Source organism: Gorilla gorilla, chromosome 20, assembly GCF_029281585.2.
Source record: "Gorilla gorilla gorilla isolate KB3781 chromosome 20, NHGRI_mGorGor1-v2.1_pri, whole genome shotgun sequence".
Taxonomy (NCBI): Eukaryota; Metazoa; Chordata; class Mammalia; order Primates; family Hominidae; genus Gorilla; species Gorilla gorilla.
This window is the reverse complement of record NC_073244.2, coordinates 9,899,213-9,910,082: the sequence shown is the minus strand read 5'-3', so window position 1 is coordinate 9,910,082 and position 10,870 is coordinate 9,899,213. Positions and strand designations below refer to the sequence as shown.

Here is a 10,870-nt window from a genome sequence, read left to right as displayed (position 1 = left end):
ACGACCATCACCCCAGCCTTCCTCCCTCCGTCTCCTCCCCTGCTCCCGCGCCTCATGCCCCAAGCGCTTGCGCACACGCGCCGTGGTAAGGCAAGCGACGGCGCCCGGTCCCGGCCCCGCCTCGCGTCGGTCTCCGCCCCTTTCCCCTCCGAAAGGCGGCCTTGTGCTGCTGCGCAGGCGCGGCGGCTGGGGGTGGGGTCCATCGCGGCTCCCGATCCCGTTATCGCGAAAAGCCGGTCCGCGATCTTGTGGCCGCCCCTCCCCTCCCCCTGCCTCTTGGACTCGGGCTGCGGCGTCAGCCTTCCTCGGGCCTCGGCAGCGGTGGCAGCTCGCTCGCCTCAGCCCCAGCGCCCCTCGGCTACCCTCGGCCCAGGCCAGCAGCGCCGCCCGCCCTCGGCCGCCCCGACGCCGGCCTGGGCCGCGGCCGCAGCCCCGGGCTCGCGTAGGCGCCGACCGCTCCCGGCCCGCCCCCTATGGGCCCCGGCTAGAGGCGCCGCCGCCGCCGGCCCGCGGAGCCCCGATGCTGGCCCGGAGGAAGCCGGTGCTGCCGGCGCTCACCATCAACCCTACCATCGCCGAGGGCCCATCCCCTACCAGCGAGGGCGCCTCCGAGTGAGTGGGCAGGGGTCAGCTGGAGGCTTGGGGTGCACGGGGCAGGGAGCCCTCGGGGAAGGACGGGGCGAGGGGACAGGGGGTTCGCGAGGAGTGCACGAGGCAGGGGGGTCACGGGGGAGGACGGGGTGAGTGGTGCACGGGGCCGGGGGTTCTCGAGGGGAGGACAGGGCGAGGGGTGCAGGGGGCCTTCGAAGGAGGATGGGGCGCGAGGTTCAGGGGACCCTCGGGGGAGGACGGGGCAGGGGGCCCTCGGAGGACGGGGCGAAGGGTGCACGGGGCAGGGGGGTCTTTGAGCAGTGAGACTGGGCGAGGGGAGGTCCTTGTGGTGGAAAAGATGGGGTGTGGGGTTCCTGAAGAGTGGAATTGGGATAACGGGAGTCTCTGAGTAGTGAAGTTGGGGTGAAGGATGTCTCTAAGAGGAGAGGATGGGGACAGGGGTCCGAGCAGCGAGGTTGAGTGAGGGGAGGTCCCTGCAGTGCAGAAGATGGGGTGTGGGCTTCTGAACAGTGAGGCTGGGGTGAGGGGAGTCCCTCAGTAGGAAAATCGGAATGAGGGGTGTCCCCAAGGAGAGAACAGGATGAGGCTCCCCAAGCAGTGAGATCGGGGTGAGGGGTATCTCTAAGAAGAGAGAACACAGTGTGGGGTCCTTGAATAGTGAAATGAGTGTGAAGGGTTCCTAAGAGGAAAGGACGGAGTAAAGGTTGCCGTAGTCATGAGATGAGGGTGAGGGGAGACCCTGAGTAGGGAAATCGGGGTGCAGGGCATTCCTGAGAGGAGAGGATGGGGTGTGGGGAGGTCAGGCAGCCCCTGAGGAGGAAATTTGGGCAAGGGGGCTCCAGAGGGGAGAGGATGGGGTGAGGGGTCCCTGAGTAATGAGACTGAGATGGGGTAGGGTCCCTGGTAGGAAAAGACGGGGTGAGGGTCCCTCAATAATGAGATAGGGCCAAGGGAGGTCCCTGTGGGAAAAGACAGGGCATGGAGTCACTGAGTAGCAGAATGGTGGTGGGTCTCTGAGTAGTGAAATGGGGTGAACGGTCCCTGAATAGTGAAATCGGGGAGATGGTGGGGTCCCTGAGTAATGAGATTGGAGTGAGGGGAGATCCCTTTGGGGAAAAGATGGGGTTTGGAATCCCTAAGTCGTGAGATCAGGCCAAGGAGATGTCCTTGCAGAGAGAAGATGGGGTGCAGGGCCCCTGAATTGTGAGATGGGGTTGAGGGGGTCCCTGGGAGGAGAGGATGTGTCGGTGGGTGCCTGTAGGGGGAAGGATAGGCGAGGGGTGTTCTGCATATTGAAATGATAGTGAAGCGAGTCCCTTGGGGGAGAGATGGGGTGAGGGGGTCCCTATGGGGGAAAGATGGGGTGGGAGGGTACCTATGGGGGAGAGATGGGGTGAGGGGGTCCCTATGGGGGAGAGATGGGGTGGGAGGGTCCCTATGAGGGAGAGATGGGGTGAGGGGGTCCCTATGGGGGAGAGATGGGGTGAGGGGGTCCCTGTGGGGGAGAGATGGGGTGGGAGGGTCCCTGTGGGGGAGAGATGGGGTGGGAGGGTCCCTATGGGGGAGAGATGGGGTGGGAGGGTCCCTGTGGGGGAGAGATGGGGTGGGAGGGTCCCTATGGGGGAGAGATGGGGTGGGAGGGTCCCTGAGCCACAGGTTGAGAGTGCAGCGCCCGGGTGGGGAGGACAGGCTGAGAGGTCTTGGGGGGCGGGGAGCGGTCCTTTTGGGGAATGAGTCCCTGAGTAATGAGGTTGGCATGGGATGAAGAGGGCACCTAGGGTGCCAAGGTGGGGCAGGGGGGTCCCTTAGGGGAGAGGATGGGGTGAGGAGGTCCATAGACAACCAGGGAAAAGGGAAGAGAGGGGAGGACAGGGGGCTCCCAGAAGGGTCAGGATGTGGGAGTGGGGTGTCCTAGGGGGTCACGATGGGGTGGGAGACCCTAGAAAGGTCAGGATCGGGGGACTCTAGGGGGGGTCAGGGTGGGAGTTCTGGGGTATCTGAGGACAAGGGGGTGTCTTAGGGGTGTCAGGACATGGGGGGCCTTTAGCGGGGTCAGGATGGGAGTTCTAGCGGGTTCCAGATGGAGGGGTTTCTGCTGGGGGAGGTCTAGTGGGATCAGGACAGGGGTTCCAGGGGGTTCATGTTGTGGGGGGGGGGGTCAGGTTGGGTCCTGGGGGATCATGTTGGGGGATTCTGGGGGGGGTCAGGTTAGGGGGTCCTCGGGGGGTCATGTTGTGGGGGTTCTGGGAGGTCAGAGCAGGGGGTCCTAGGGGTCTCATGTTGGGGTTCTGAGGGGGTCAGGATGGGGTCCCAGGGAGGTCAAGATGTCAAGATGGGCATCTCTGAGAGGGCATCTCCTGCTTGTGGCGGTGCCCAGTGTGTGGAGTCCCTGAAGCTGGAAGTGTGAGGAGACAGGGAAGCCAGAGTGTGAGGAACGAGGAGGCGTGGGGATCAGGGGACCCTGCTGGCCCCTGAAAGCAGAGGTGCAGATTCTGAAGCGAGTGGACCGGAAAACCCTTGTGAGGGGCTGACCCAGTGCAGAAGCTTTGAGGAGGTGGAGGGCGACCAGAGGCCTGGGTGAAGGGATCTGAGAAAGGGGTATGCTGGGGTCCGGGTGGCATGCTGGCAGAATCGCACTGCTCCAGGATGAGGGAGGGGACTGGGTGTTGGGGGCACACACTGGTGGGGTCATGCCAGGGTGATCTCTGCACTCCCGTTCTGCAGGCCGAGGCAGGGCAGGGCGATCCCCGGGGCCCTTGGCTGGGGTCCGGGTGCCGTGCCTGCGGTGTGACCCCTCGAGAACCAGGTGTCAGGGACTGTGGCATGTCTGGTGGCCTCTCCCGCTCGGGGGTCGGCCTTCTGTGACCCAGATGAAGACTCTTGATGCCAATGTGTGCAAGTCAACACGGGCACAGCCAGACACGGGGACCCGTTCCTCATTCTCTGCACAGAACTCGCCCTTCACATTCTCTTCCGTGTGGGGTTTGATTCCCATCTCTTGAAGGATTCCCCCAGGAGAGGAAGCTGGCTGTAGGGACGCCAAGGTTTTGTTTTGTTTTGTTTAATAATCACAGTTGGGTTGCCAGTAAATTTAAGATGGATTAGTCAGCTGACTCCAGAATGCATTTTCAGTGTTTTGAGCAGTACTTGAGACCTTCCAAGTCTGCCATCAGAAGTGTTCATTCATGGCTGGGCGCGGTGGCTCACGCCTGTAATCCCAGCCCTTTGGGAGGCCAAGGTGGGTGGATTACTTGAGGCCCAGAGTTCAAGACCAACCTGGCCAACATGGCAAAACCCCGTCTCTATTAAAAATGCCAAAAAAATTAGCTGAGCGTGGTGATGCACACCTGTAATCCCAGCTACTCAGGAGGCTGAGGCAGGAGAATCGCTTGGACCCAGGAGGCAGAGGTTACAGTGAGCTGAGATCGTGCCAGTGCACTCCAGCCTGGGCGACAGAGCAAGACTGTCTCAAAAAAATAAATATTCATTTATTCATTCATGTTATTCATTCATTCATTCATGTTCCCCTCCTTACCTTCTGTCCCACACCCAGGGTCTCGCCATTCCTGCTTCTTCTGGGTCCTTGTTCAGCAGCTACTCAGTGAGCACCTACTAGGGCCCTGTTTCTCCTCATGGGGGACACTAAGATGAGCAGGGGTTGTCCTGATCTCAGGCAGGTGTTGTTACCTCGGGCAGGTTCCCCCACCCCTGTGAGTCTGTTCCCTCCTGCCTGGGCCTACGGGGACGATGGTGAGAATGGAATGAGATGGTGTTTGTCCAGCCCAGGAAGCGGTGCCCAGGCCCCTGCCTTCCGGCAAGCTCTTTGCAGCACCAGCTCCAGCGCCATCGCCTCGGTTCTGGCCTGTGTGCCCCGTGGCTTACGCCACTTCCAGCTGTAGGCGAACAGTGGTCGAACTTTGGGATTGGAAGTTTCCAGATGGAAGGAGCAGTCCACGCCTTCATTCCCTGCTTCAGTCCCCTCTATGGCTGTCCACCTTGGCTTTAGCTCCTTCCTGAATTGGGACCTCTGGAGGTGGCCTGTTCTTCCAGAGAGCCGTTTAAAGCTGCACTGCCTGGTTGAATAGCCCCTGGCTACAGGCAACACATAAAACGAGAATTGCCCGAACCCAGGAGAGCATAGGCGCAATAATGCCATTGTAGATTTCAAAGGCTTAAGACGGAAACAGTGTGAAACATTCATTCATTTTTCATACTGGTTGTACGTTGAAAATGATAACATTTTTGATGGGTTAAATCAAATGTGTTATTAAAATTAATTTCAGCCAGGTGCAGTGGCTTATGTCTGTAATCCCAGCACTTTGGGAGGCCAAGGTGGGCAGGTGGCTTGAACCCAGGAATTCAAGAGCAGCCTGACCAACATGGCGAAACCTTGTCTCTACTAAAAATACAAAAACTAGCTGGGCATGGTGGCGGGTGCTTGTAATTCCAGCTACTTGGGAGGCTGAGGCAGGAGAATTGCTTGAACCCGTGAGGTGGAGGTTGCAGTGAGCCAAGATCACACTATATTACTCCAGCCTGGGTGACAGAATGAGACTTTGTCTCAGAAAATAATAATAATAAAAATTAATTAATTAAAAATAGCCAGACATGATGGCTCACACCTGTGATCCTAGCTACTAGGAAGGCTGAGGTGGGAGGATCACTTGAGGACAGGAGTTGGAGGCTGCAGTGAGCTGTAATCGTGCCACTGCACCCCAGCCTGGGAGGCAGAGCAAGACCCTGTCTCTAAAGAAATGAAATGAGTTCACCTGTTCTTTTTAAACGCAGGTACTAGAAGATTTTAATTTGTGCGCATGGTTTACATTCCATTGCTTGTGCACAGCAGTGGGTTCTTGTGTGCATTGCGCTTAGTTGTCTGTTACAGAGAAGTTGTCTGTTACTCCAGGATCTGGTTCCGAGTCAAGGCATTTGTGAAAATAGCTTACTGTCGAAATTTCCTCTGAAGATTCCTTGAATCACCCAATAAAGTGCAATGTACTTGCTTGTTTAAATTGTTAGAAATTTTTTATTGTGTAGAAACAAGGTCTTGCTCTGTCACCCAGGCTGGAGTACATCGTCACGATCATGGCTCACTGCAGCCTCGACCTCCTGGGCTCAGCCTCCTGAGTAACTAGAACTACAGGCATGAGCCACCATGCTCGGCTATAGGTCTCACTTTGTTGCCCAGGCTGGTCATGCTTATTTTTTGTTTTTTTGGTTTTTTGGTTTGTTTTGTTTTGAGACAGAGCCTCCCTCTGCTGCCCAGGCTGGAGGGCAATGGCAAGATCTCAGTTCACTGCAACCTCCCCCTCCCGGGTTCAAGCAGTTCTCATGCCTCAGCCTCCCAAGTAGCTGGGACTGCAAACGTGCACCACTGTGCCTACCTGATGCAGCTTTTGTGCTGAGCCTTCTGCCCTCTACTCTTGGTTCTCATTCTGTGCTCTGAGGCTGCTCAGAACGCTTGTTCCTCTATCTCCTGCAAAGACAGACATCTTGGCCCAGGCTCTGTTCACCCGATCCCAGCTTCCTCGTCTCCTCCCGACATGGTCCGGAGCTCGTGCGTTAGGAAGGAGGCCTCCTGGCCGCGTGCAATGGCTCACGCCTATAATCCCAGCACTTTGAGAGGCTGAGGCAGGCGGATCACTCAATGTCAGGAGTTGGAGACCAGCCTGACCAACATGGTGAAACCCTGTCTCTACTGAAAATACAAAAATTAACCGGGCATGGTGGCGGGAGCCTGTAATCTCAGCTACTTGGGAGGCTGAGGCAGGAGAATCTCTTGAACCCGGGAGGCCAAGGTTGCAGGGAGCCGAGATCGCGCCACTGCATTCCAGCCTGAGCAACAGAGGGAGACTCCGTCTCAAAAAAAAAAGAAAAAGAAAAAAAAAAGACGGAGGCCTCCTGGGTCCTTTGAGCTGCAGCTTATCCTTGAGGTCCTGAGGTCTGCTAGACTTGTTGAGACAGGATCAAGGCAGCGTCCTCAGTTCCTGGGGAGCTGCCCTGGATTCTGGTCATTGGTGTGTCTGTGGGGGTACACAGCATGGATCCTTTCCTTCTACACCATGAACCCCTCAAGTGCAGGAATCCAGTCTGTGTCCTCCTGGGGGCCGGTGCACCACGGCCACATGGCAAACGGCCAGATGGAGTCTCCCTAGGTAGCTAACCCCTGCCCTGGGGGGTCTCTGCAGGGCAAACCTGGTGGACCTGCAGAAGAAGCTGGAGGAGCTGGAACTTGACGAGCAGCAGAAGAAGCGGCTGGAAGCCTTTCTCACCCAGAAAGCCAAGGTCGGTGAACTCAAAGACGATGACTTCGAAAGGATCTCAGAGCTGGGCGCAGGCAACGGCGGGGTGGTCACCAAAGTCCAGCACAGACCCTCGGGCCTCATCATGGCCAGGAAGGTGAGCACTGCGGGGTCGGGGAGGTTGGGGAGTGGTGGGGAAGGTCCCCCTGGAAACAGGAGGCAGGTTGGGAAGGCAGCCGGGTCTCTGCATTCTGATTAGCTCCAGGCTCTGTCCCTCATCCCCGCCAGGGACTCTAGGTCCTGAGAAAGGGCCCAGCTTCTGGGCAGATGGGAGCCGTGCCAGCCACACCAGCCACACACAGCTGTGCCCTCCAGTGACTACTTTCTGCCCTGGAGGGCACTTGACATCCATATTCCCAGAAAGCTAGCACGTGGGGGTTTCAGAAATGCCAGTGTGTTATGGTTCTCCAGAGAAACAAGCGATGAAGATGGAGCGTGTGTGTGTGTTTGCGCTTGTGTGTACAGCCACCTCAGGGCGATGGCTCAGCCAGCGACAGACCGCCTATGCGATGGTGGCGACGTAAGATGATCAGGCCATGTTTTTGCTGTGCCTTCTGTATGTTTATTTTTATTTTTATTTTTACTTTTTGAGACGGGGTCTTGCTCTGTTGCCCAGGCTGGAGTGCAGTGGCACGATCTTGGCTCACTGCAACCTCCGCCTCCTGGGTTCAAGGATTCTCTTGCCTCAGCCTCCCGAGTAGCTGGGATTACAGGCACACACCACCAGGCCCAGCTCATTTTTTTGTATTTTTAGTAGAGGCAGGGTTTCGCCATGTTGGCCAGGCTGGTCTGGAACTCTTGACCCCAGGTGATCCGCCTGCTTCGGTTCTCTATATTTAAATAAACAGATAGCAGCTCAGCACCGCGCTGTACAGAGCATGGGAGCCTGGGTGTGGAATGGGCTTTCCGGTGTTTGCACAGTGACGACATCGCCCAGAGAGGGATTTCTCAGTGTATCCCTGTCCTTAATGATACTTGAGTGTATGTGTAGAGAGAGATTTATTCTAAGGAATTGGCTGGAGTGCAGTGGTGTGATCTTGGCTCACTGCAACCTCTACCTCCTGGGTTCAAGGGGTTCTCCTGCCTCAGCCTCCTGAGTAGCTGGGATTACAGGTGCATGCCACCACACCCAGTTAATTTTTGTTTTTTTAGTAGAGATGGGGTTCACCGTGTTGGCCAGGCTGGTCTCGAACTCCTGACCTCAAGTGATCCTCTTGCCTCGGCCTCCCAAAGTGCTAGGATTACAGGCATGAGCCACCGTGCCTGGGCAGGCTTTTCCCTGAAGGCCTTCAGCTGATTGGCTGAGACTCACCCACCCTGGGGTGGAGTAATCTGCTTTGCTCAGAGTCTGCCGATTTAAAGGTTAATCACATCTTAAAAACATACCTTCCCAGCAACCTCTAGACTGGCGTTTGACAACTGGGCACCGTGGTCTCACCGAGGAGACACACAAAGCTGACTGTCACCCACCCTTTGAGAATCTGCAAGCCCTGGTGCTGACGGCCCCCACGCTTAGTCATCCCGGGCTCCTGGGCCATGATGCAGCCTCTGTGCTCTGTGTTTGAGAATAGTGCCCAGGGGATACAGGGAGGATGTGACCACTTGGGGACAGTGGCTCTTAAACACAGAAGTAGGGGACTTAGTGTTGACAGGGTGTTCAGCTCCTCACCGGTGTTCTTTCAGACCTAGAACACTGCCTCTTCCTGGAAGCCCACCATCCTGTAGTTCCCCAAACTGGGGGAACCTGACTGCACCTAGTCCCGTGGGTCTGCGCAGGTGGCAGCATTGCTTGAGGGCCCTGCCTTCCTCGGGAGCAGCGGCTCAGCTCCGGCGGGGATTTAGCTCTGCAGCTCTGTCTTCTGGCCTCTAGAGTGCTGCCCTCCCTCCCTCCTGAAGTCTGCAGCCGCGGACTTGCTATTTCTGTCCCCGTACTGCAGGCAGCCTCTTCCAAACCGGAGCAGCCTTGGAAGGCTCAGGTCCGCCTCCGCCCGAAGCACTGGGAGGAAAAAGGCAAGCGTGTGGTTCACACAGCCACAGCAGGGCCTTGAGACAGTGCCAGTCCCCGTGTGTGCGAGGGACCCTCAGGCTTCTCGGGGAGCCTCCAGTGGTCCCTGATGGGCTGGGCAGTGGACATGAACCCAATGCTTGCTGTATCAGCAGCTCCCGCTCCTGCTGACAGGCGCAGGTGAAGCCGGGCCCACCTGCAGCTTTACTGTAGCAGGGAAAGGGAGATCGGGGCCTTTAAACCTGAGGGCAGGCGTGGCTGGGCAGGTTCTGTGGTCTGGTGGGTGGGGATGTCCCAGTCCACCAGTACGGCTCTGGGTGTCGGTACTGTCCTTCCGTCATGTAAGATGTCAGTCACCTTGGGGGAGGCGGGGAAAGGGCGCACGGGACTCTCGTTACTATTTTTGCAACTTCCTGTGCTTCTATAATTCTTTCAAAATTAGGTTTTCTTTAAAGTGCCCGAAAACTCGGGTGGGAGAGGATGCATTGAGCTTGTGGGCTCAGCAGCTCCGGCTGCTATGCAGGTAGGGCTGCGAGGGCTCCTTTCATTTCATCTTATTTATTTACTTATTTTTATTTATTTATTTTTTTGAGACAGAGTCTCGCTCTGTCACCCAGACTGGAGTGCAGTGGCACAATCTCGGCTCACTGCAGCCTCCACCTCACAGGTTCAAGCGATTCTCCTCCCTTAGCCTCCTGAGTGGCTGGGATTACAGGCGCGCACCACCATGCCTGGCTAATGTTTGTATTTTTAGTAGAGACGGGGTTTCACCATGTTGGCCAGGCTGGTCTCAAACTCCTGACCTCAAGGAATCCACCCATCTTGGCCTCCCAGATTGCTGGGATTACAGGCGTGAGCCATTGCGCCTGGCCCAGTCTTGGTATTTGAGGTCATGCTGGGTTGTAAATGTCTTTTTGGCTTGACCGTGGCCTCTGACCCCTTTCCCATTGGAGCAGCGTCCCTGCGTTACCTGGGCCGGGGAGATAGGTGAAGAACTTGCTGCTTGTTGCGCGTGTGGGGCTTCTGTGAATTGTCCATGCTCATAGCAGAGATGAGAGGGTTTGTTCTCGCCTCTGAGTTCCTCCACTCTGCCGTAGCTTACTTCCAGGGTGGCGGTCACACGGCCTGCCCAAGGCCACCTCATAGTACCAGCTGCTGTCTCACAAGTGACGACCTGAGTCGAAGCCGCTGCCAACACCTTTGACGAGTGTTCTCATTAAAATTGAGCAGCAGCCCTGTTTTACAGTTGAAGAAACCAAGGCTGTGTGGGGTCAGTGCCTGAATTGGATTCGAACCCTCTTGGATCTGCTCGGACTTGGGAGCAGCTGCCAGGGCTGAGTCTCCAGATCCACTGCACTACGGTCCCCTAGCTGGCCACCGCTCCCAGCCTGTGTGTTAATTTTTAAAATCTCTTGTAGAGATGAAGGCTTGCTACGTTGCCCAGTGTTGAACTCCTGGCCTGAAGCGATCCTCCCGCCTCAGCCTCCCAAAGCACTGGAATTACAGATGTGAGCCACTGCCCCGGCTCTCTTCCAATTTTTGACAACAGCTAATTCAGGATGTTTGGAAGCGCAGCGTGGGCCGCACGTGACTGTTGGCTACATCCAGCTCGGGAGCTGTCAGTTTCTGATCCGTGATTTACGACGTTGCTGAGATGATTCCAGTCCTGCGGGGTGGCGGCCGGGGGGCGGCCTGGTCCTCCTCTCCCCCTCCTGCTCTCGCTGACACTCAGTGAAGCTCCTTCCTCTCTTTTCCTACTCCGAATCCCCCAACCCCCCCCCCCCCCGGCTCAAATTCCTCATTCTTCTGTAGCAACCGTCTCCACCTCCGAGCCAGGTCTGGCCTTCAGTTTTAACACCCTGACACCATCCGCATTTAATCAGCTATTAGAGCTGGCACGGCCTGGGCTGTGGTGTCCTGGAAAGAATACGGGCTCCAGTGTTCCCCGGGG

At 57.0% G+C, this 10,870-nt stretch overlaps 1 protein-coding gene across 1 annotated transcript in view; it reads left to right on the top strand.

Moving 5' to 3' along the window:
- Window positions 1–233: 233 nt before the first annotated feature.
- Window positions 234–10,870, top strand: part of MAP2K2 (mitogen-activated protein kinase kinase 2) — a 33,991-nt gene continuing 23,354 nt past the window's right edge. Inside the window, exons 1-2 of the mRNA XM_004059746.4 lie at window positions 234–612; window positions 6,801–7,011. Of these exons, the coding sequence (XP_004059794.1) occupies window positions 521–612; window positions 6,801–7,011 (303 nt within the window). The 5' untranslated portion in view covers window positions 234–520. The remainder of the gene's footprint in view (window positions 613–6,800; window positions 7,012–10,870) is intronic.